This window comes from Egretta garzetta, unplaced genomic scaffold (genome assembly GCF_000687185.1).
Source record: "Egretta garzetta isolate BGI_Z169 unplaced genomic scaffold, ASM68718v1 scaffold140, whole genome shotgun sequence".
NCBI lineage: Eukaryota > Metazoa > Chordata > Aves > Pelecaniformes > Ardeidae > Egretta > Egretta garzetta.
The window spans coordinates 51,110-76,674 of NW_009258376.1; the positions used below are offsets into that span (position 1 = coordinate 51,110).

A 25,565-nucleotide genomic window follows, 5' to 3' on the forward strand; every position below is an offset into this window, starting at 1 on the left:
CTCAGGGGAGGTCCCCTCTCGAGGTAGGCAGCAATAACTCTGCCCTGTTTCATCTGTTCCTCGTTCACTGCCCAAAAAGCAGAGCTCCAGGCAGGCTGCGGAGGAGCAGCAGGTTAGCAGCAAGAGGCTGGTGATGCCTCCTGTTCGCATACCTCTGCTATCGTTCCTGGCAAGCCACTCCTACCTTTCCTGTTTTGAACTCTTGGGCTGTTTCAATTGCTAAGAGTTTTTTCCCTTCCCCTTTGAGAGGTAGAGGTATATCAGATATTACCAAGGCTCTTTCCTTGCAGGTAGCTTGCGACTTGAAATGACGTGGTTCTCTTCATCCCGGGATCTGCTTGGTGTTTCCTCAACAAACCTGTGAAGCTGTTGCTGCAGGCGCTTTGCTCGCTTTGAACTGTTAGCTGTTTTACAGATCTGCACTGGAAGGGCTGTGGGCGCAGCAATCTCTGCGGAATTGTTTTACCAAACTCTTGCTCTGTTTTCTCCGTGGCTGTAGGTACGAAGATGCCTTGGTTCTGTTGCTGACAGAGGTGTTGAATCGGATCCAGTTCAGGTATAACCAGGCACAGCTGGAGGAGCTGGATGACGAGACACTGGATGATGATGTAAGGAGCAGAGTTGAACAAGGACACCTGCAGGTCCAGATATCAGCTCTTGCACTGGTAACACCTAGAATGTCTTTCCCGGAGCTTGTACTTGGGAGTACGAGCTAGACAGCTGCTGCTTCGCTCCATTCTGTGTGGAGTTTGAGGTTTAAAGCAGCATGAAATGCTTTTAACAAAAACTTACTTAGTCACACTGAAAGGATGTGACCTTTGTTTTTAACTTGGTTCTTATGGGGAAAAAGTACAGGTACTTACGTTCTGATTATCAGAGGTTTTAGGTGTCCGTGTCTGGTTGCTTTGGAGTTTAAATGCTGAAATATCTGAGACAAAAGCTTTAAGCTGCATATATTGTTGGTGCTTTCGTTTAAGCTTACTTCTCCTGAGTCAAACAAAAACCTGGTAAACATCGTCTCAGTACTGATAGATGTGAAAGTGGAATAGGTAGCCAAAATGGATGAGACGGGAGCATCAGAAGGGCAGGTTGTTCTGCGTAACGGATGCTTGTCAGCTGAGCAGTAGTTGTGCTTTAGGAGTGAATGCTTGTGGCTTATCCCTCCAGGGAAACATGCGTGTGCCCCCAAAGCATGGGTTGGCAAAATTATTCTCCATGGGAACCGCAAGAGCAGTATCTCTTCGGTATCCATGTGTTTGGCAGAAGCCAAGCTCTGGAAAGGAACTAGCTAGTCCCAAGCATCAAGTAAGACCTACCGGTCTACAAAAAGCCATCTGTTTCCCTCTGGAGATGCTGTGCTTACCTTGGTGTTTCTTCCCATAGCAGCAGACCGAGTGGCAGCGGTACTTGCGCCAGAGCTTGGAAGTGGTTGCAAAAGTCATGGAGCTCTTGCCGACTCATGCCTTCTCCACACTAGTAAGTAGTTATCCAGACCAAAAGTGCAATGTGAAATGAGCACCAACTGCTGGAGTTTGTTATGAGCTGTTTGACAGGGGCCACAGTGCCAAACAAATAAGGAGATTTTGGTTTTTGGATGCAAAAAAACTTGGCAAGGAGGAGACCAGAAATTGAAGGGAAAAGCTTGGGGTTTTAGCTTTGTCAAATTTCTTGGTGTGTTTTAAAGAGGGTACTTCCACGAGCATCTGAGCCCTACTTGCCAGACACCAAGCTCTTTAGAAATTCCCATCTTTCAGAGTGTAAATATTTGGCAGCGATCCTTCACTGCTGTTTATCTTGGCCTTTATATTGGGAGGCAGCGCTGCGAATTGGGCAGATGAGTGTCACTATTAGGGTTTTAAGGGGAGCGAAAACTTTGCTTAAATGGAAGGCTAGACACAGATGCTGAAGAGAGCGCCTCGGATGACTGGGAATTATATCTGACAAACACAGGTAAGGGCTTCTCTCCAGCTGGAGCCACTGCTGTTGCTAGAATCAGTGTGGTGAAAGTTGCCTGGGTTTGTAGAACTATAAGGGTTTTTGAGGAGGAGATCCTGAGGCTGTAAGCCAGCCAAATTCAGAGTAGTTGGTGCCTTTTCTCTGGGTGAGAAGGCAGGCAAGTATAGCAGTGGGATCTCAGAGCAAGTCTCTTAATTCTGCTGGAGACACCGTATACCTCCGAAGCATATTCCCAAGAAGCAGAGAAAACCGAGCTGCTGCAGAGGTGGAAGATGCCTGACCTGAACTGCTTTTTTGATTGATATTTTTATTTAAGAAACATTAGGGCTGAGCTAAACCCTAGAAGGATATTACTAGAAACTCAAGTAGTGAGCAAAATAATCCTTATGTGAAAGTAGAAGTTCCTCTGCAGTGTGGTGGCACGGCGTGAGTCAGCGAGAGGCAAAAAAACGGAGCAGCTGTTTCCGTGAGCCTATGGGTCGTACGGTGATGAGCATGCGCCTTCCTGAAAGTAACACATAACGTGAGGAGGACTGTCTGGCTTGGTTTTTTAAATAGCTCTCCTCCTGCAGTTATACAAAGGTGCTCAACTGTTAATTAGGCACTGTTAGAAACTTGTTAGTGAGTGCTTTCCTGGAGCCCTGCGTTCATTTTTGTGCACTGGATAACCTGGGAGATGCTCAAGCAGCTTGGCGTGCTTTTCACGGCGCTCTGCGGTGCTGTTGAGTGCAGTGGCTACTCTGTCAGTAGCAATAATTAAACCAACGTACAGCAGCTGCCGTTACTGTCCCACGCTGGAAAAGGAAAGGCTGCAGTTCCCTGTGCTGATGGATGAGTGGACTTTCATAAAGCCAAATGCTTCAAATGTGGTGACTTTGCCAATAGAAGTTAAGTAGAACCATGCCAGGGTTGGAAAATACTCTTTCAGGTGGGATAACTGCAAGGAAAAGGTCAGCGTGCAGTTTTTATCCTGTATGTATACAAATGCAAAGGCAAGGCACAAGGCAAGTAACCCCCTAACAGATAGCACTGAAGTACCTCGGCTGGCCGAACGCTGCTTAGAAAGCTTTCTGGTCTCAGTTTGTAACTCATTCCCCCATGGTGGTGTAAGCTGTTGCTCAGCTGAGCTATCACCAGGATCAGGGGTGTTTGCTGCTGGTCCTGAACAACCGAGTTGGGCTAACGCTCTGTTCCAGGACCAGGATGCGTGACAACCATGGGGTTTGCTCGCTTGGCTGTTTTCCCTATGGGGCTTCAGCTGTTCTTGATGCAGCCTGCATTTTGCCAGCAGAGTGCTGCAGTCCTTCCCTTCTCTATGCTCTTACAGAAGCACCAAACTCAACTTCTTTGGTCAAATAATATTTTGATAGCTGCGTTTTGAGAAGCTGATGCTTATGGGTGAGGTGGATGCAACGCAAGCTGAGAATCCTAGAATGTTTTGGGTTGGAAGGGACCCCTAGAGGTCACCCAGTCCAACCCCCCTGCAGGAGCAGGGACGTCTCTAACCAGATCAGGTCGCTCACAGCCCCGGCCAGCCTGGCCTTGAATGTTCCCAGGGATGGGGCTTCCACCACCTCTTTGGGTGACCCCTGCCAGGGTTTCACTACCCTAATTGTAAAGAATTTCTTCCTTATATCCAGTCTAAGCTTCCTGTGCTTCAGGCTCTGCCCCTTCCCTGCTCTGTTTGGTCTGGTCATACATCCATCTGCGTATTCGGGCTGGTGGCATGCTGTGCCATCGCTTATATTTGACAGATCGTTATCTTGTTAGGTTGATGGCTGGTATTTGTGGGAAAAAGAGAGTTACCACAGAGAAGTGCCTTCAGGGTGGTGATCTTTGTTGTTTTCATGACAACTGTCAAGGCATGAGAAGCAGGATCAGCCCAGAACCTAGCAACTTGCCTTTTCTCCAAAGGTCTTTTTTGAAGGCACTAGGGAGAAATAAGAAAACTGTGCTCTGAGTAATTAGTAGTTAGGTGTTGACTGTCTGCCAAGCCCCAAAATCATGCTCATTTCTCGTCTGTTCTAGTTTCCAGTTCTGCAGGATAACTTGGAAGTGTATCTGGGACTCCAGCAGTTTGTGGTCACTTCAGGGACAGGTAATAACCGCCGTCCAGCACTGCAGTCCTCGCTCTTCGAGTAGCCGATCTGCAAAGCCACTCCAGACCTGCTTTGGTGTTGCTGCTTCCGTATTCCGCTGAGCATCTGAACACATGTGTGGTGTCCAGTGGCTCAGTAGCCAAAATCCAACAGCAAACAAAAATCTAATAATGTGATTTATTTTTTTTTATTGGTATGGTTCTTTCCTTGTTCTGGTACTTGAAATGAAGACATCATATGTGTTAAGAACAAGTATGCAGCATCAAACACTGCCCTAAGATGGAGGGACAATGGTTACTTTTTTCCTCCCACTAAAACTTACTTCAAGAAAGGTCACGCTCCTGTTTGCATTGGGCTCAAATCTGGTGTGAAGTTACTCACCACAGGAGCATTTTTATTTAGCCTTGAATTAAAACCATTGTGAGTCAATGAGAAGATGAAGTATTTAGGATGTAGTACTAGTTTCTGAAGACTTACCTCGCTGGCATTTCAGGAGCTTTCATGTATCAAGTAGTTTACAAAGATAGCTAGGGTTATATTTAGGTTTTCTGGTACGACCAGTAAAGGAATCTGTTACACCTTCAATGCTGCTATACGTGGCAGAATGGCTAGACAGTTCAGGAAAAAATACTTCCAATGTTTAGGATCATTTCAGACCTAGGATAAGCGATGTGTAGGGTTTTAATGCTGTAGCAGCAGTCTGTGTTAGAAGCTGTCGTGTGGACTGGCTGTTTAGGGATGGGTCAGAAAGAATAGCTCGGGTGCAACTGGGGATTCAGAACTGGATGACAGCGTGCTGGTGCCAAAGGTACAAAATGGCAAGTTTGTTGATGAAAACTTAATCTGAGATTAAATACAGGCAGTGGAAAGAAAAACAGATTTTCTTTGAGACATGGTGTTGCAGAACACGTTTGCTGGTTTAGTAAAAGGTCTGGAACGTTTGGAGACCACGTGCGCGCAGCCGAGTGGTAGGACAATTGCACAGGTAATGAGGCTGGCAAATCCAGTTATCAGTACGTGTCTTGTATCTGAGACATAGGAAAGTAAATAACCACGCTCCGTATCAAAAGCAAATACACACTCTTGTTCCAAATACGCCTCTGCTGCTGGAACGCTTACTGCGCTGTAGCCAGCAGAGGGAGTGCGGGTAAGGACCTTCTCTGCAGAGCTGGGATTGCTTTTTGATGTCAACAGAGAACCAGAATGGCTCCTGTTTACGTAGGTATTAGTACCAAATAGAAGAAAATAAATGTGTGAAAGGCTGAAATAGCTGGTAACATCCGTTTCGGCCTGTAAAGAGGAATTTGAAATGGGGCGGTCGGAAGAGTTGAACTTGTCTTCCTCAAGTTTGAGTATTTCAGTCACTTGGACAGTGCTCCAGTTTGAACTGTGACCCATTGCCGAGCTCATTTAAGAGGAATGCTTGTAATGTAATTAGAATAAACTTTGCATTTCCTGTAGCTTTGTAATTAGGTTTCCCATCCCGACGAGCTGTATTTATTAGTCACAAGGTTATGTGGGGTTTTTTTTTCCTTGCACACACTTTTTGAAGTATGAGTTTTCAGACTGCTAGGCTCTTAGTGGCTGTTATTTACACTTTTAATGATTATTTACACTTAGGTCTTTTAGGCTTCGTTGCTAATGAACCGTAATGTCCTTCCAGGTCATAGGCTGAACATCACTGCAGAGAACGACTGCCGCCGTTTGCACTGCTCCTTGAGGGACCTGAGCTCCTTGCTGCAGGCCGTCGGGCGGTTAGCAGAGTACTTCACTGGGGACGTGTTTGCTGCCCGGTTCAATGATGCTCTTACGGTGGTGGAGAGGTAGGTGGGGAGGGGGAGTTCGCTATCCCTTCGCCAGTACAACAAGCAATTGTCACCGCTGCAGGGAGTGTGAAAACCAAGGTTTCTGTCTGCCTCCCTGTCGTGGTTTAACCCGGCTGGCAACTCAGCACCACGCAGCCGCTCGCTCACTCCCCCCCCTCCCTCAGTGGGATGGGGGAGAGAATCGGAAAGAAAATAAAAGGTTAGAGCCGAGGGCTGAGATAAAGACAGTTTAATAAGAGAAAATAATAATAATAATAATGAGGATGATAACAGAATATACAGAATATACAAAATGAATGAGGCACAAGGCAATTGCTCACCACCCACTGACCGATGCCCAGCCCGTCCCGAGCCGCGAGCAGTCCCCGAGCCCCGAGCAGTCTCCCCGCGACCGACCGACCGAACTAACCGCCCCCCCCAAGCATGACGTTCTATGGTATGGAATAGCTCTTTGGTCAGTTTGGGTTAGCTGTGCTAGCTGTGCTGTACTCCCAGCTTGTTATGCACCTGGCCGAGCAGGAGAAGCTCAAAAAGTCCTTGAGTAGTCTGAGCACTGCTTGGCAACAGCTGAAAACATCAGTGTGTTATCAACATCCTTCTGGTACTAAATCCAAAACACAGCACTATGCTAGCTACTATAAAGAAAATTAGCTCTATCCCAGCCGAAACCAGGACACTCCCCTTGCTAAGTTTCCCAGATGGCTTTCTAAACCCTTAACCAAAAAAATAACTTATAGGAGGGATTAAATAATATCAGTCACTTGAAAAGATTGAGGTACTTGTTTTCCAGCATCTGCATTTGTGATGCAAGGAAGTGTAATGTAGGGTCTGATCACTTCAGAGTTGTGTATCTCAAAGCTGAATCACCACCATCTCTCTTCTTAAATGAGAAGCTCTGTGAAAACCAAAAGGCAGGTGTGTCGTTTGATTCTTCACCTCCAAGAAACTTAATTAGCACGTAGTGGCAAATTACAGAATTTCAGGGCTTTACACGGCTGCCTTGGCTATGTTTTTTCATTTCCAGGAACATGGTACTTGTTCCATTGTATCACAAACAATGAAATAGGTTCTAAATTACTTTCAGTTAAGTGGTCTAAATCTTGTCTATGTATTAGCTGAATATTGACACAGGCTTGCCGAGGGCTGCATTCGGATAAGATGTTCAAGTGGATTTCTATGTGTGTCTATCCATCTCAGTCCCTTTATACTACCCTGTATGTGTTCATTTCCAGGCTGGTAAAAGTAACGCTGTATGGATCCCAAATTAAACTGTACAACATTGAAACTGCAGTACCGTCTGTATTGAAGCCTGACCTTATCGATGTGTGAGTATGAGATGTTACTCTGCATATACATACTCTGCAAATGACTGTATCCAGATGTGGCACCTACACGGGGTGGTGGAAGCATTAGATCTCCTCAATCTGGTGCTCTAACCACTCACTGGGCAAATGTTCTGAAAAGCACATCTCTCCAGTGATTCCTAGCTAACCCAGGGGGCTGCTTTTCTCTTAACTGTTGAAGTTCAAGGCTGCTGTCAGTATTTTGAACCACTTTTTTCTCAAACTGATGTGCTGAGGTTATTTGAAGAAAAAAATTGCGACAAGAAGTAAAAATGTGGTTGTACTAGCTGTAAAAGCAAACTTATTTTGCCCTATGCTAATGGCTGTAAAAGCTTAGTTCTTCTGCAGTACAATTAAATGGTAAAAAAGTGTTACAATAGTGGTATTTTAAGAAATGGATCCACTGTTGGTGTGTAGTTCCAGTTTATGGATTTTATTTTTTTTTTTTTGCTACCAAAGTCAGGTCTATGGCTCAGGTAAAAGATGTTTTTCCTAGTACAGGGCTTTCAAGTCCTTGGCTTCCCAGACAGACATATGCCTTCCAGCTACACAAGCCATTTCTGAAGCAAATGAATGCCTTCGATCCAGAAGTTGACACTAAGTGTGAAATCTTAATGCTGCTAGTAGGAGAACACCCCTCTGTGACAGCCTTTTAGAGACCTCCTATTCTTAGAGCTTGCATAGTTCAAACCTGTTCTGTGCCAGCAGGCATTTTGTGAGCAGAATTTCAGGTTATCCTTCCGAATGCATCAGGTTCTTCTAGTTTGTCGTTGCCTGTGTAGCAGCTCCTTGAAAACCCACACTAGATTTTATCCTGTAGGTCCCTGGATTTCTCCTCATAATCCCAAGTTGCTAGCACTGGGTTTTGTTACAGATGATGTTCTTTTAATGGTCTCTTTCCTCTTCTGGTCTAAAATAATTTGATTTTCCATGATGATCAACTGGTAGGTTGACTGAAAAATTGACCTTACCAGTTTATACCTTTGAGTTAATACTGCTGCTTAATAGATGAGTGCAATTACAGCACGCCTTTAAATATGCCTCGAATGTACAGGGTCCCAGACAAAGCAAAAAAAAAAATGTTAGGCCATGTAGCTAATGGTAGTCACAGGGAATGTACCTATTCTCAGTTAATAGAAGAGTGGGGAAGGGTTTAGGCAGTAAATATACTAAGAGGGGAACATAAGATATTAAGGCAAAGCGTTGATTCAAAAATAAAATACAAAACCCACCTTCAACCTTCTGTTAAAGGTAAGTTTGGGGTTTTTTTTAAATAGAATTCCTTACTTTTCCCTACTGTGCATAAACCCACTGGACTTGCTGACAGAAACGGAGGTGTCCAGGAGCGGTTGATGCAGAGCTGGGAGTTGCCTGCTGTAGATAACGGAGATCTTAAATGCAGTCACCGTGGTGGGGACACATGCATGTGGGAGAACCTTGGGTTTTGGAGGCAATATGAGCATTCACAGCTGTATTTTATTTTTCAATAAAATCTGAAGAATAGGGATTGGCTGGATAGCCTCCTTGCGAGTGGGCAATGCATTTTATAAACTGACAACTGTGTGGGACTGGATGCCAAAAGATTTCTAGAAGGCAATTACCTTCTGTCCCCCCTTGCCTGTAATCGAGTGGGCACGTGAAATGAATCTTGTGCTGCAAGATCAGGGAATACTTGAAGTGATTGTCATGGCACTCGCCATTCTGCAATCTTTCAAACTGTGTGAATTTGGGATTGCCTTCCACTTTTCTGCCTGTTTCTGCAGAATCAGAATGCCACCGTATGTTGCTTTTAATTTTAACAGCATAAGACTTTTAAGTCTAACCAGAGATCCCAGAGCTCTTCAGATGCTTAAATACAATGTCAAAGAGTTTTGAAAAGAACGAAGGATGCCATTCTGCAGTCTTTACCTAATGCTGGCTGGCACAACAGTCCTCCCAAGCGAGCGTAGTACAACTTTAAAACTCTTCTTATCGCTGCCAGTGAAACTCGGGTTGTGATTAAGTTAGCCCACTAAACGATTTTTGAGGAAAAACCGCCAGCTTTGAGAAGGTGTTCTTTCCCAGTATGCTGTTGAAACTACCCACCATGCTCAGGACTCGTGCCCTCCTGCAGCCGTCCTGCTTGTGTCCCTTTTGTCCCCTGCGTGTGTCTTACCCTCGCTCTGCTCCTCCACAGCCACGCTCAGTCCCTGGCAGCGCTGCAAGCCTACGCGCACTGGCTGGCACAGTTCTACAGCGAAGTTCACCGGCAGAACCCGGAGCAGTTCATCTCTCTTGTCTCCACCGCTCTGGAGGCTATCACGCCCCTCATCAGCTCGAAGGTACCTCCGTCATGCTGGGCTGAGGGCTGAGGCTGGGCTTCCACCTGGAGCAGGAGACTGCTGTGCTGTTCAGGTGTTTAATGGTCTGCTCTGGGCCATGCTGTGGCTCCTGGTGTGAACCAGTCTGTGGGAGCTGGATGTCTGTCTTCCAGAGCCACAGCAAATGTCTCCTGTGAGGTGAGACCAAGAGCAATTCTAAATAATAGCGCTGTAGGGCAAGCTGATATGAGAGTAAGCAATTTACAGCCATATAAACTCAGTCTGATGGCTTGAAAGCACGGAAATATCTCTCTCCCACAGTACCAAGGGAACTGGCCTGTGCTGTGGCTGACAAGCAAATACTAAAAACTGTCTTGTTTGCAAAAACCTAGTAGCGACAGCTTGCTGTGCTGTCTGACACCAGCGTTGCACCGTGTGGTTCCGTGGTGGTGTTACTGGGCAGCCTGACCGTGAGCTTCCTCTGTTCCAGGTGCAGGAGAAGCTGCTGCTCTCCGCGTGCCACCTGCTAGTGTCTCTAGCCACCACGGTGCGGCCAGTGTTCTTGATCAGCATCCCAGCAGTACAGAAGGTGTTCAACAGGATCACGGACACTTCTGCTCAGCGGCTGCCCGATAAGGTGATTTGTCTCAAACGTGAAGAATGTAGATTAGAAGTTTGGGAAGCTGTGCCTCGGCTCTTACTGTAGTGCGGTATAACCTCAAAAAAAAAAAAGGGAGTGGGGGGAAGCAGTTATCTCTGTGGATGCCCAGGAATCTTGGTGGTACAGTTTATCACTAATGATCTATTTCAAGCAACAGCATAAGGAAAAACATGATTGCAACTCTTGGATCTTATTGCTTTCTCATTTGCTGACACAGTCCCTGACTCTGTGTTGTCTTTCCAGGATGCTGATTCTCACATACAGAGAGTTTTCTGTGAAATTTTGGTTAGCATTCCGCACGCCTCCCTCCACGCTAGTATTTATATTACAAGAGTACTGGAAAGCTGGGTGGAGGTTGGGATGCTGTTGTGTTGTGTGCTGGCATGGAGGGACAAAGTGCTGTGCAAGCATAGAAACTTAGTGTGTAAACCAGACGAGGAGTAATGGAAGTGGCATCAGCTTTGGTTTATGAACATGAAGAACAGAGACTTACTGTTGCAGGGAAGGGCTAACAGAGCTGGGAGCTGGTTCTAGCCCTTAAGTGATGGAGCTTTGCTTCTCTCAGCTTTGCAGAGCTGCTAGTTTGCTGTTGAACTCTTTTTCCTCAACCAGCGAGCGCTGCTGGGTGCCTTGCACGGCTGTAAAAAGTCACTCCAGGGTTGTGCTCTAGTGTAAAGTGAACAGTGATCACAGTAAAACTTTGTCTCTTTGCTTAATGTCTCTGGAATGGGCTGCCCAGGGAGGTGGTCGAGTCCTCATCCCTGGAGGGATTTAAAAGAAGGAGAGATGAGGTGCTGAGGGGCAGGGTTTAGTGGTGGGATGGCAGGGTGAGGTTAAAGGTTGGACTCTATGATCTCAAAGGGCTTTTCCAACCAAAGTGATTCTATGATTCTGTGATTGCTTCTAGGCCCAGGTGTTGGTGTGCAGAGCGCTGTCGAACGTCTTGTTGCTGCCCTGGCCAAATCTTCCAGAGAGCGAACAGCAGTGGGCGGTTCGCTCCACCAACCACGCCAGCCTAATCTCTGCCCTCACGAGAGAATACCGCCAGTTAAAATCCAATGCCATCTTGCCACAGAGGAAGGTGCAGCTGGAGGACAGTAAGTGTGTGTGCTGTCTTCTGACAGCTGCGGTGCAAACGGCTGATAGGCGTCATTAAGCTGATTTTTCCCAAGAATTATTTCGGCTGAGGAACTGTATTTAGTGTATGGGGAGGACAGGAAAGGAGCAATTTGTGGTTTCTTTCTCTCTTTTTTTTTTTTCTTTTCTTTTCCCTGAGACCCTTCTTCTTTGGGTGTGTAAAAGGCACTCTCACCCCAGGTTGCCCGTAAACCCTTCCGTCAAAGTACTGCCTTCCTCAGTCGTGCAGGGAAGGTGGGGTCAAGTTTGCGATAAAGCTTAGAACAGCAGTGATTGCATTAGGAATACTCACCAGCCTAATGCTGGGACACTGTAGTATTAGAAACACTGACTGGAGGCAGTGTTAATGAAGGCAATGGTTATTAAAACTTAAGGGCAAAATAAGAATGTCTTCCCGACTTGGGAAGTACCGTAAAGGGTTTATATGTGTAGCAGGAGAGCCCTGAACTGATGGGGTCCAGGGACCTTTGGAAGTTTCTCTATGTTTTGGGACTACTTTTGGGTGTGTCTCTTTTTGAGAATCACTTTAAAAATTTAGAAGTACGCAGTGTCATGGCTTCTGACACACTTGCCGTGCTGGCCGGGCGGCAGCATGGGAGAGGGTGGTTTGCTCCCCACGTGAAGCATATCAGCAGATGGCTCACATGAACTGAGCCTGAACTGAGCCAGTTAAGTTCTCCCAGAAGCCGGATTAGCTTATACAGTGGTTGTGTATCACTCCGGTGGTTACTTTCAGAAATAGAAATCTGCAGTGTATTTTGCTGTCATCACGTGCTGCTTTTCTCTTGGCTAGTGGTTCTTTAGTGTTGGCATATCGTGGATAATATTGTTCAGAGCTCCCCTCGGCCTCTGCGCCTGAGTAGTTGAGCGGTGGGTGCCTCTGTAGGGCAGTAAACCTGTATAATTTAGGAAAGCGAGTGGCCACAGTGACAAATTGAACCCGTTTAGATGTTTAAAATGTGAACACGCTCTTAGGAACATCTTTGGCTCCAACCTGGGTTTGGTGTGCGTGCCGCCTTGTAGGTTGTTTTAGTTTCTGTGTGTGTGAACTTGACTTCTCTTCATTTCTTGCCTCCGATTAGTAGTTTTGACACATGCAGGAAGTATCACCTCTCTTCTTTTGCAGCCAAAGCGATCATCCATCAGACGCTCAGCGTTTTAGAAGATATTGTAGAAAGTATCTCTGGAGAATCCACCAAGTCTCGACAGATCTGTTATCAGTCGCTGCAAGAATCCGTGCAGGTCTCACTAGCCCTCTTCCCAGCTTTCATTCATCAGTCAGGTATAACCATAGGACAGGCTTTAATGCTGTGAGTAGCTTTATGACCTACTGATAACATCCAAAGCCCATCAGCATAGAATCGTGGGGGTGTTCATGTGAAGCGCGTGGGTTTGCTGTGCCTAAGTGTAATGTGAGTCTGTACTTCTGGGTGGGCTGGGCTGAATCAAAAGAGGAAAGGGAGAAATTCTCTGCCTGTCTAGGATACAGGCGTGAAGGTTCGTTACAATTCCAGAAGATGGAGACGCCTTGTGTTGTGTTCAGCAGTGAAGCAAGAATGGAGCTGATCCTGAGCACAAAAAAAAAAAAAAAATCTTTAAAATACCCAATCTGGCTACATTTGCCATTTAGATTCTTTCCAGAAGCTTGAAGACAAAGAGGAGTAGATCTCATTAGATCAGGTCAAATGGGGGGTGGAGGGGTTCCCCTGTAGAGGAAAGGCTCCTGAGATGTAACCAGGGCTGTTGCTTGGCAGTCTTACAGCTAGCGACTTAACGTTTTGTGGGTAGCTCGAGTACCCAGGGCTGCAGCAGCTTCTCTTGTGAAGAGTAAGGCATTCCAGAAAAACTTCTGGAGCTAGGTGGGATTTTTCTCAGTGAAGCAGGCATGGGGGAGGCAAAACAAAGTTGAAGTGCAGAGAGGATCCAAGATGGCAAGCTGATGCTGTGGCTCCAGCGAGCTGTTGTCTTCGGAACAGGCTGGCAGCCTCTGCAATTGCTATTTATTGGCTAGAAAAGGCTGTGTGAAGGAGTTGAGCAGCTTCAGCTTACCGTGGTTATTCAATAAGGCATGTTGGGACTGATGAAGAATTAGCTGCGGTGCTGATCAGCTAACTGCTCAACCATGTGCTGAAAATGACTTCTGAAGTCAGAAGGGTCTCTTCAGTTCCTACCAAAAAACAGAAAAAGCTGGTTTCTGTCTCCTAGCCACCCCAAGGCATGTAGCTGGTTTGGATTCCCTTGCATTTCCTGTTAACCCTGTATGAGCAGCGAACAACTGGAGATCGGCCCAGACCATCGCCAGAGCTTTCTCCGAGCACTCTGTGGGCAGACCAGGCTTGCTGACAGTATCGTCTTTGCTCAGAGTTTTTTGGTGCTGCCTGTACTTGTCATCCCTGGCGGTTTCAGAAATGGATGAACTTTTTTTTTTTAAGCCCCATAGGTACCGGCTGTTGGTTTCACATTCTAATGGCAACCCTGCTGCTAAATTTCCATGGGTAACTAGGGTTCCCTGTACAGGAGGAGCAAATCTCACATAAAAGACTTATTGATGTGTTTGAATGTTACCTTAATGCATTCTTTTGGCCTTCCTGTTCTTATCTTAGATGTGACAGATGAGATGCTGAGCTTCTTCCTCACCCTATTTCAAGGACTGAGGGTGCAGATGGGAGTGCCTTTCACTGAGCAGATCATACAGACCTTCCTAAACATGTTCACCAGGTATTGTCCTGTGTTGGTCACTTCTTTTTATCCCTTGGGATGATTTATCTTGGTAAGCTGCTCACACAATGGGTGCCTGCCCCTAAAGAGCGAAGTGTTTCCAACCCCTTTGTGTCCAGACTTTTGTCGTGTCCCAGGGCTAAATCTAAGGAAAGTGCTTCCAGGTCTGAAGTCACCCAGCTCAGGAACATCAGTCATACAGGCCCTCACGCAATTTCGGCTCTCCCACGGGCTTTCTGGAAGTGTGCAATACTGATTTGGAGTCTCATGTTTGCCTATCAGCCTTCTACCCAAGATCCGAGGGTACCCCAACAACTTCTCCAGCTTTTATTGGGGGAGGGGGTCTATCAAAACCTAGCTCCCTTCTGTGGCTTAATGCGCTTGGGCTGTATTAGTTGAGCAAGTTGAGAAGCACTGCCTGCTTTCCTTTACATTAGGTCAGCGTGCAGATCCCTGGGAAGGTTCCTATGCAAAGACTTTGCTTGTGTTGTAGGGAGCAGTTGGCAGAGAGCATCCTCCATGAGGGCAGCACTGGCTGCCGGGTGGTGGAGAAGTTTCTGAAAATACTGCAAGTGGTGGTGCAAGAGCCAGGCCAAGTATTCAAGCCTTTCCTACCCAGCGTCATCTCACTGTGCATGGAGCAGGTCTACCCCATCATCGCAGAGGTAGGGTTGTTCTCGCACGCGGTGAGGGACGGGGGAGGTGGGGAGGGAAGGCATTGCTGGGGGGGTGGGAGCAATGAAGCTTTGTGTTTTCCAAGAGCTGTAAATATCGGTCCCTGTGCAGGGAAATCTGGGTGACTAGGCAGTGGGAATTGGAAGCAGCATGGGTGGAGGATTTTGTGAGGAATTGTCAGAGGCTAAAATTACAGACGTGCTCAAAGCAGGAGGTAAAGCTCAAAATTCGATGATGTGTTCTTAGCATGATCCAACAGTTGCTGAATTTGGCGCCTCCTTAGGCGGAAACACTTTGATGCTCTGGTGCTTTGGCTGCAAAGTGCTGCCCTGGATGGCCACCCAGCAGGGTGCTTCTAGAGCGGGATCCAGGGGATGAGTGGGATTCCAGCACAGGAGCCTGCTTTGAGTTGTTTGTTCTCCTCTCCTCCTAGCGCTCATCTCCTGATGTGAAAGCAGAGTTGTTCGAGCTGCTTTTCCGGGTCCTCCACCATAATTGGCGGTACTTCTTCAAATCTAGTGTGTTGGCTAGTGTCCAAAGAGGCGTAGCAGAAGAGCAGATGGAGAACGAAGCGCAGTTCAGTGCCATTATGCAGGTAACTCAGCTACTCCCACGGATGTCCGGAAGCCTTTCTGCAGTGGGGCATGTGCTGCTTGTGGCAGTGCGTTACGCGTGTGGCTGATGGGGGTCCAGACCATGTCTTGAGCGAGGTCTTGCCTTCAGGAGCTGCTGAAAATCAAAGTGTTTGTAGAGTGATCTCGCTGGTGGGCTCACAAGGTACAGTGCCTCACTGTGCCAGGGAAGCAAGCGGTGAGGAAGGAATGTTAATTCCCTTCCATGCCTCATCCTGCAGCTGGACCTAAAAATATGTTACTGGTGCTGACCCATTTACTTCTGTTAAAGGCTTGTGGTTAATATTAATACAGACTGTCAGTGCAGGGAAGTTTTCCTGAGACCAGGATGTCTTTTCATTCATATGGACTTGCTCTATGCTGTACCCTTGGATCTCGTAGAGAAGGGTTGGTGGGCTTTGGCCTGGGGAATAGAGAAGGCAGAGGCAGCGTGCCCGCATGTGCACACACACTGGCCTTCTGAGGTTGGGGACTTTGAATTTTTAAGGCTAACAGACTGTATTCCACATGTTACTTAGTTCGGAGCTGGCCAAATGAGTTCCTCTGCTGTTCCTAGACATAAGAACTGTCCCCAGAACAGGTAGTGCAACTTAAAAGTAAAAATCAGGGGAAAAAATCAGCCTCCTAATCTGCTATTAGAGTGCCTGACGTGGGGCCCTTCACCTCCAGCCCACGTCAGTGTAAACAGAAGCATGCTTGCACCATGATCTGCAACCTCAGAGTAGGGCTTGCTTGTCCAAGGCCAGTGGACACCAGAGAGGAGGGCCATGTGCTTAGACAAAAGGAGGGAGGACTTCTTGCAGAGCTGCACCATCACGGAGTGCTTCTGGAGACTGGGTCCCTTCTGATATGTGAGCAAAGAGGGAGCTCTTGCACTGGCATGGACTGTATTGGTGTTTCTCTCTGGCCTTTCCTTAGCATCTTTTTTGTGAATGAGGCTCGAGCTGGTCCCTGTGCAGGGCTGTCCGAGCATCTCTCCACTTCCAAATTCACCTGAATGCCTTGATTTGGAAGATCTTTACGTGGTAACCTCAGTAGTAACTTCAGGCTGGTTGACAATGCTGAAGTACTTGTTTTACTAATTGGCGCCTGTTGTTTTGATACAAAACTCTTATTTAAAATGTTCTGCAAATGTTCTCCACGTGGCCAGTGTTTTGTGTTGAGGATATTAATAGTTTGTGTGCTGGTTTCCACCAGAGATCTGAGTCCAGAACTGGCTCAGTCTTGAAGGACTTGGGCCACTTTTATCCATTTAACAATAAATGGCTGGTACGGGGGAATAAACTCTTCCATTCGTGATGCCTTGAAGCAGCAACTGGTAAAATTCTGCTACCTATCTCTGTACAGAGCTTACCTCATCTGCCTACATCATCTGTACAGTGTTTGAGGAGCACAAGGTGTAAAAGATGGTTTATCACAGAGTCTGTGCAGGCCCACCAGGAGAGTTGAGCAGGGTCCAGCAAATTTTCTTCCTAGGCTCTTTACTGTTCCCGTAAGGCCCAGGTCAGTGTCCCAGCTCCCATCACTAACTTCTTTCCAATTTAGTGCCGTCACACCTTAAACCCATCTGCCAGTCGCCTTGGTCTTTTGACTTGGATTGAGAACAAAGCCTGTGCGTGTGTTCTGGTTTTATTCAGTGCTTGCTGGGCTACCTCGGGTAGCATCCCTGAGAAACAGCCAAATCCTTCACGAGCGAACTGCCTGCTGAGGGAGCTCTGCTCAGCCTCTCCGTTCCTCTCCAGTGCAAGCTTGGCCGACCTGTTCCCCACAGAACCCAGCTTAGCAACTCTTCTGCAAGGATACCACCGTGTTTCCACTAAGATGTCTTCATTCCTCTTGGTCTGGCCCAGCATGGTTGACTTAAACCGCTGCCTCTCTCATTAGTTTGCTGCACTGAGGAGCAGCAGAGGCTCCCAGAGGTTCATTCTGGTGTCAGGGGTGAAAATGATGTTGCTCTGCCTGGCAGGTTGGATACACATTGTAATATCAGTCCCTTTCTTTCAATTCTGCTTTGTCCCGTAGGCATTTGGCCAGTCCTTCCTGCAACCTGACATTCACCTGTTCAAGCAGAACCTCTTCTACCTGGAGACGCTGAACACCAAGCAGAAGCTGTACCACAAGGTGGGTCCCATTTGGCCACCGTGCGTGCTGTGCGTGGTGATAGGTGGGTGCTGTTCTGAGACTCGTTTGAAACGGCTCAGAAACGCAAGGTCAGGATCCGGGGGCTTGTCTGCCACAGCCTTTGGTTGGTTGCCATGATCCTGATGGGTACGTTGCTGGTCAGAGCGGTGTTCCCACCTCCCCGGTACTGCTGTGGTGGGCACAGGATGGATCCCAACTCGGTCAAAGCACAGCCTTGATGTGTGTTCCCTCCTGTGACAACAAGGGAAAGCAAAGGATGCGCACAGTGACTGTGTGACTTGTTTGAGGAAGTGGGATCATCGGTGGGACAGTGGGGGAGTCCCTGCATCATCCCCATCTGGGTCAGCTGCGGGGTATCCAGTGTTTACCACTGCCAGGTGGTTCCCTCCATCGCTGTCATGTAAGACCCATCCTCCACACCCTCTAATTTAGACATGTTAGCTGCTGTCATGAAGGATTAAAGTTGGAATCCAGGGTCCTGCCCTTCTGGTTAGCCTGTGAAAGCAGAGCTTTGGGGTTTGCAGCTGTGGTCACACTCAAGGACAGCCTGTCAGGTTAACGCTGCCTGGTGCAGGCTTTCAGGCAGCTAGCCAGATTCCCTGGCCTTCAGGAGCACTGTGCAGGGCTAAAACTGGCTGCAGCTTGAATGGGACCTGATGCTCTTTGCTTAAATGCCAATGCTTAAAACTTGGGTCGGACGCATGAGACGAGTGTGGCCAAATTCACCGTTCACTTAATCTGGCTTATTGTAGCCATTCCTGATCTTGGCTTGGCTTGAAAATTGTCTCTCTGCTCACAAGAGTTTGCAGGCCCCGCTGATGGCTCAGAAGCTGCTGGTGTTGAAGCAGCCCTGTGCAGCCGTGCTCGCTTACCTGGTCTGACCTTGATGAGTTTGTGCCTCTGGAGCGACGCGCTGGCCGCTGTGGTCCATCTTGTGGGAGGATCGCTGGTGCAAAGACACCTAACTGTGTGCTTCTCTCACTGTGCAGAAGATCTTCCGGACGACCATGCTGTTCCAGTTCGTGAACGTGCTGCTTCAGGTGCTGGTCCACAAGTCGCATGACCTGTTGCAGGAGGAGATCGGCATTGCCACCTACAACATGGCCTCAGTGGACTTTGATGGCTTCTACTCGGCCTTTCTGCCCGAGTTCCTGGCCAGTTGTGATGGTGTGGACTCGAACCAGAAAAACGTGCTGGGAAGGAATTTCAAAATGGACAGGGTAAGAAGGGGAAAGGCTGCAGCAGAGTTCCAGCATTCCCAGGATGCGGAGTTTTTCTCCTACCACACGCTGGCAGGCAGCCGTGAGCTTCTCAGGGCAGTGTTTTGAGGCGGTACCTTTTGTTCCAAACGCTTCCATCCTCAGCAGTGCCCGGCCAAGGATTTTTTGCTGTAGGTAGTAGAAGCTGCCGTCTCATCTCTCGGACTGCTGAGTGCTGTGGGAGTTAGGGAATATGTTTCCTGGAGGAAGTTTTCTCATGGGGTAGACTGACGTTTCCTAGAGTGGGGACCCTTGCCAAAATCTCGCTCCAGCTGCTGCCCAGATGTTTGAGGGTTACAGTGAAGATGAGCAGAGTAGCTGCAATGGCTCACGGGTCTTTCAAACCCCTCGTATGCGTGTGAAGCAAACGGGGGTCTATAACCCCCTGTGGACCATCACAGCAGTGCGGCAGGTTGCGGCTTCCATCTGCCGGAGCCTGCTCATCCATTGAGTGCTTCCTCTCCCGTGAGAGATGATGAGGGTTTGAGGGCAGGAACATCCCCATCTGGGTCAGCTGCGGGGTATCCAGTGTTTACCACTGCCAGGTGGTTCCCTCCATCGCTGTCATGTAAGACCCATCCTCCACACCCTCTAATTTAGACATGTTAGCTGCTGTCATGAAGGATTAAAGTTGGAATCCAGGGTCCTGCCCTTCTGGTTAGCCTGTGAAAGCAGAGCTTTGGGGTTTGCAGCTGTGGTCACACTCAAGGACAGCCTGTCAGGTTAACGCTGCCTGGTGCAGGCTTTCAGGCAGCTAGCCAGATTCCCTGGCCTTCAGGAGCACTGTGCAGGGCTAAAACTGGCTGCAGCTTGAATGGGACCTGATGCTCTTTGCTTAAATGCCAATGCTTAAAACTTGGGTCGGACGCATGAGATAAGTGTGGCCAAATTCACCGTTCACTTTAAAGCTTGGCATTAATCTGGCTTATTGTAGCCATTCCTGATCTTGCGAGTGTGGCCAAATTCACCGTTCACTTAATCTGGCTTATTGTAGCCATTCCTGATCTTGGCTTGGCTTGGAAAATTGTCTCTCTGCTCACAAGAGTTTGCAGGCCCCGCTGATGGCTCAGAAGCTGCTGGTGTTGAAGCAGCCCTGTGCAGCCGTGCTCGCTTACCTGGTCTGACCTTGATGAGTTTGTGCCTCTGGAGCGACGCGCTGGCCGCTGTGGTCCATCTTGTGGGAGGATCGCTGGTGCAAAGACACCTAACTGTGTGCTTCTCTCACTGTGCAGAAGATCTTCCGGACGACCATGCTGTTCCAGTTCGTGAACGTGCTGCTTCAGGTGCTGGTCCACAAGTCGCATGACCTGTTGCAGGAGGAGATCGGCATTGCCACCTACAACATGGCCTCAGTGGACTTTGATGGCTTCTACTCGGCCTTTCTGCCCGAGTTCCTGGCCAGTTGTGATGGTGTGGACTCGAACCAGAAAAACGTGCTGGGAAGGAATTTCAAAATGGACAGGGTAAGAAGGGGAAAGGCTGCAGCAGAGTGCCAGCATTCCCAGGATGCGGAGTTTTTCTCCTACCACACGCTGGCAGGCAGCCGTGAGCTTCTCAGGGCAGTGTTTTGAGGCGGTACCTTTTGTTCCAAACGCTTCCATCCTCAGCAGTGCCCGGCCAAGGATTTTTTGCTGTAGGTAGTAGAAGCTGCCGTCTCATCTCTCGGACTGCTGAGTGCTGTGGGAGTTAGGGAATATGTTTCCTGGAGGAAGTTTTCTCATGGGGTAGACTGACGTTTCCTAGAGTGGGGACCCTTGCCAAAATCTCGCTCCAGCTGCTGCCCAGATGTTTGAGGGTTACAGTGAAGATGAGCAGAGTAGCTGCAATGGCTCACGGGTCTTTCAAACCCCTCGTATGCGTGTGAAGCAAACGGGGGTCTATAACCCCCTGTGGACCATCACAGCAGTGCGGCAGGTTGCGGCTTCCATCTGCCGGAGCCTGCTCATCCATTGAGTGCTTCCTCTCCCGTGAGAGATGATGAGGGTTTGAGGGCAGGAAAGGAGCCTTGAGAGAATCACTGGACTCTAGAAGGCAACTGCCCTTCAGGAAAATGAGCCCCTGTTCTGGGGTAGGTGGCAGCCGGGAGCCTTGGCAGGAACGCAGCGAGCAGTTGCCGCTGCAGATGGCCGTGCCCCGACCATTCCGTGCAGTGCCTGGCCGCACGCCGAGAAGCCGGTGCCGTCCACAGAGCCCAGATCTCTGTAGCCAGCTCTCAGCTCTGGAGCAGTCTCTGCTCCCTGCACATGGGCTGCAGGAACTCGGGTTTCCTGGGCTCAGACTCCGGAGGAAGGGGTCTGTTGTTCTCAAGTACGAAAATACAGGCGGATGCTTGGCCTCCTCGGTTCCCTTCTGTTCTCCGCTGTGAGGCAGTGCTTGTAGGGATTGCTCTGTTTGCCGTACAACGTGGTGTTTGATCTTTTCCAGGATCTGCCATCGTTTACCCAGAATGTGCACAGACTGGTGAATGACCTGCGTTACTACAGACTCTGCAATGACAGTTTGCCCCCTGGAACTGTGAAACTATAGTTACTGCACTGGACTCGTGTTTCGATCACTGTAGGGAACGGATCCGTGTTTCATTTTGCCACCACCTTCTCTCCTCCCTGGTTTTGTCAGTCCTGCAGGGCGCAGTGTCTTGCACATGGGCACATCTTGGATTCACGCACCACGCTTCCTTTTTTTTTTTGGGTTTTTTTTTTTTTTTTTCCTCTTCCCAACCCAAAGGCCCCCAGCTGGAGTCAGCACTGTCTGCAGGATGTGTCTTAACGCCCAACCGCAGGGCATCTCAACCGTACGGAAAGTCCTCTCGCCGGGGTTTTGTTCTACTAACGTAGCACTTTGTTGCGTCTGGAGATTTCTGTGAAGTTGTCTTGAGAGATCGTGTACGTATCAAACGTGAGGCAGAAGCGCCAAAGACCACTTCAGACATTCGTACCTTCGTGTCATTCCACCTTCCTGCCCCTGCCCAGCTCTCGGAGGAGTCGTCTCGTGATGTTGGGACTGTTCTGGCACTTCTGTCACTCCTTTTGTTTTTAAATTGCCTTGAAAACCTCCCTGCTGTTTGGGGATTAGAGACTTTTTTTGGTTTTTTTTTTTTAAACGTTTTCTCATCATTCCATTGTGATACTAAAACAACATGCTTAATGGAAATAAAGTGCTTACTTTTGTTGTTTTAAATAACTTGTAACTTATTTTAGTTGCCTTGTAGGCCTCTCTGTCACCGAGCTGTTCCCATAGATGAAAACGCGTTTTGTGCCGCAGGCAGCGATCCGCAGCCCTTCCCCGTGACCAGCCAAGAGGACAGGCAGCGGGTGTCTGCGTTGCCCGAGCTGCGCCCCGGGTGCGGAAACGCCTCGTCCGGGCTCCACGTGAGTCGGACGGCGCCCTGGGAGCGCTCCAGCAGCTCGTGAGAGGAGCTGGGCTGAACTGGAGCTGATCGGTGTTAACTTCTTCTCTGCCCTGCCCTGTCTCGCCGCCGCTGTTCCCTGATGTTCTCTGTTACCCGTTGCGGCGACCTGCTTATCCCCTCCAGCAGCCTTGTTGCCTGAATTGATCAAGAGCTGCCTGGCATCCGCGGTGTTGCACCACAGGAGACCCGAGCTGAAGGCTGCAGCCGCTGGCCAGAACAACCCGATAGTGGCCACTGAGCATAAGGCCAAAACCCCAGTCCCTGGTCAGACAGGACTGGGCTTTGTGGGGCTTGTGAATCTCTGATCATGCAGCTGGGAAGGTTTTTGGGTCACGGGTTCTCCCATAAACGTTTGTAGACATGGACTTGAAGTGACCTGTTCAGTGGATGAGGGAAAGGCTGTGGGTGTTGTCTGCCTGAACTTTAGTAAAGCCTTTGACACCGCTTCCCACAGGATTCTCCTGGAGAAGAAACTGCCTGCTCGGCGCTTGGACGGGTGCACTCTTTGCTGGGTAAAACACCGGCTGGATGGCCCAGGGCAATGGGGTGAGGGTCAACAAGGCCAAGGGCCGGGTCCTGCCCTGGGGCCCATGCTATCAGGAGAGAGTAAGGCACAGAGACCACAACAACGGAGAGAAATAAAGCGGCTTTAAATGCACGTTTGGGGATGGCGGTGGTGATTTTTAAGTGACTTCAGGGCCGTAGGCTTCACTGACAGCCGGCCACAGAGCCTCGGGCAGCCACCAGCGAGGGGAGCCCAGCTGGTCTGAAGTTGTGCCAGGGCAGGGTTAGGTTGGACATCGGGAAAAATTCCTTCCCCTTGGGGCTGTCAGGCTCTGGAAGGGGCTGCCCAGGGAAAGGGTTGAGTCCCCATCCCTGGGGGGATTTAAAAGCCAGGCAGCTGAGGTGCTTAGGGCCAGGGTTTAGTGGTGGGATGGCAGGGGTAGGGGAACGGTTGGGCATGGGGATCTTAAAGGGCTTTTCCAACCTCAACGATTCCATTCTTCTATGAGGTGGCTGCATCCAGAGCTGGGAGGTATCGGGGTGAGACGGAGCACTTGCCCTGCTCTTTCTTTAGTTAAGATTTTGTGGAAAAAACCCAGCATCCTGCAATGTGCATGTTTGCTGTTTGGAGGTTAACGTACGCTGTTTGGATAACCTGTGTACGGACAAAGCTGGGCTGCCTGTACTGGCACCAGTTTGATGTTTGGGCTTCGTACCCTGCAACGAGCAGCTTGAGTTGAAAGTTGCACCACGAGCCAGAGTCCAGGCTGCCGAGGGCAGGCCTGGCCGGGTGCACGCCTTGCGACCGAGGGCTGTGAGCCGCTGTCTGGGGACAAGACTGGTGTGAAGGTGGGTGATGATTTGGCACCGGACCTGCAGAGCTCTGACCTGCCCTGGGAGCGAAAGCCAGAACCTGCGCCAGGAGCGCGTGGTGGAGAGCAGCCGGCTCTGCCGTCCCTCGCTGTCACCGCATGCGCTGGAACCCCCGAGGCCTCGTTTTCCCTGGCGGTTACTGGGTGTATGGAGACACGGTGCAGGGTCCAAACCTCCCCACATTGCCTCTCCCTGCTGCTGTTACCCATGCCATGGGGGGACACGGGGGTGCCTGCCTGCCGCCACCTCCCAGCGCCCTGGCTGTGGCTGCCTTCAGAGATGGGCTAAGGGGGCTTCATCCCCTGCTGGCACGGCTCCCCTCGCGGCATCGATCTCTGCTTCTATTTCTTGCAAAACATTGGCCTGGCAGAGGGTGAGAGGACAGGGGCTTTGGGTTTGTTGGTTTTTTTTTTTTTTTGCTTGATCAAGGGCAGCAGCTGGAAGGCGGCCAAAGCCCAGGCTGGAACCTGCCAGCCCTTGCGCTCAAAGCTTTTTTGCCAGCCGTCACCCCAAAGCGTGGTGCCGGCCCTCTGGGTGAGCAGGGCCCCTTGCTGGATAAATATCAAAGGGCACCCACTTTAAAGCAGTCACACACGTAGAACCTTCCCTAACCCCCCCTTTCCTCTGCACGGTCCCCCCGGGTGCAGCACAGGCTGGAATGGGGCCTTTTACCCCCCCAGCCCCCTGTTTTGGTGGGTGGCACCAGCTTCTGGCCAGCAAAAAGTCTGTTTTGCAGGAGCTGCTGCTCTCCCTGCCCACGGGGAAGCCACGTCCGATGCTTTTGCAGCCGTGCTGGGCCCAGCAGGCCCTGTGAGCCCCCACCTGCCCCCCTGACTGAGGCTAAGGGGGGCCCTAGTCCCCCACTCCCTGTAATTTGTGGGGTCGAGGGGAAATGAGAAAGGAGAGGGGGATCAAGGAGCCGACTGCGTGTTGGAGAGAGGCTCCCAGCCCCAGTAATTGCTCTGAACCAGTGTGTGCTGGGCACGTTCCTCGACTCATCTTTCGGATCATCGCAGGTTTAGAGAACAGGCTTGGGGTGACCAGGCTTTTCCATGAATTTGCAGAGATTTGAATAGCAATGTTTGTGGCAAGCTGCTCTCCCAAGAGATGCATGGGAAGCTCAGTAAAGAGCAATTTCCTGGCGTGGGGTCTGTGCTGGGGCTGTCTGGGGCGATCATGGAGCACCCCACACCTCCCTGCAGGGCTTCCCCTTGCAGATCTACTTCAACCCTAAGGAAAACTCAAATCTGAGCTGGAGCGGATGCTGTGAAGAGGAGCATCCCGCTCTCCCGCATACAGGGCTGTGCCTACCGCTGCTTCGTAAGCTCCCCAACTTTTCTGCCTCCTTCAGCCCAGGCTGGGGCCAAGGAAGGGGCCCTGGTGCCTCTGTCCCTGCACAGGGCTCACCCCCCAAGGGGCTCCCTCTGTGCCCCTTTCCCAGCACCCGCTGCATGCCCAGGGTGCCCCATGTCCTGGGTGCTCCCTGCTGTGGCCCTTCAACAGGGCTGGGGGATCCCGGTGCTCCCTTGCACCCCAGCTTGGGCTGAGAGCCAGGGTCCCTCCTTGCCTGGACCACCAAGGGCAAAGCATGAAGTGGGGCTGGTTTTTGGCAGGTTCTGGTTCCCCCCGTGCCCCTGAGTCACCCACGGGATGGGTGCAGGCTCTGCTCCCGCCGCGGCAGGGTTTGGGCTCAGCCCTGCCGAGGGAAGGGCTCTCTCTGTACCGGGGCGTGCTCTGTACCAGGGGATGCTCCGTACTGGGGTGCCTGTGTGGGGATGCTCCGTACCGGGAGGATGCTCCACAATAGGGATGCCCCGTACCAGGAGGGTGCTCCGTGCCAGGGATTCTCCATACAGGGAGGATGCTCCATGCTAGGGGTGCCCCGTGCCGGGATGCCCCGTACCGGGGTGCCCCGTATCGGGATGGTGCCCCGTATCGGGATGCTCTGTGCCCGGAGAGTGCCCCGTACCGGGATGCTCCGTGCCGGGAGGATGCTCCGTACCGGGATGCCCCGTGGCGGGAGGGTGCCCC

The 25,565-nt window shown here is 49.9% G+C and overlaps 1 protein-coding gene across 1 annotated transcript in view; it reads left to right on the forward strand.

Moving 5' to 3' along the window:
* The window catches only part of XPO6 (exportin 6), a 42,258-nt gene extending 20,324 nt beyond the window's left edge, over nt 1-21,934 (forward strand). The window contains 15 exon segments of the mRNA XM_009639798.2: nt 500-608; nt 1,384-1,476; nt 3,985-4,054; nt 5,719-5,878; nt 7,114-7,206; nt 9,401-9,545; nt 10,015-10,161; nt 11,093-11,282; nt 12,449-12,604; nt 13,926-14,040; nt 14,534-14,705; nt 15,149-15,310; nt 17,370-17,468; nt 18,479-18,709; nt 21,173-21,934. Coding sequence (XP_009638093.1) covers nt 500-608; nt 1,384-1,476; nt 3,985-4,054; nt 5,719-5,878; nt 7,114-7,206; nt 9,401-9,545; nt 10,015-10,161; nt 11,093-11,282; nt 12,449-12,604; nt 13,926-14,040; nt 14,534-14,705; nt 15,149-15,310; nt 17,370-17,468; nt 18,479-18,709; nt 21,173-21,274 — 2,044 coding nt within the window. The 3' untranslated portion in view covers nt 21,275-21,934.
* The last annotated feature ends 3,631 nt before the right edge of the window (nt 21,935-25,565 follow it).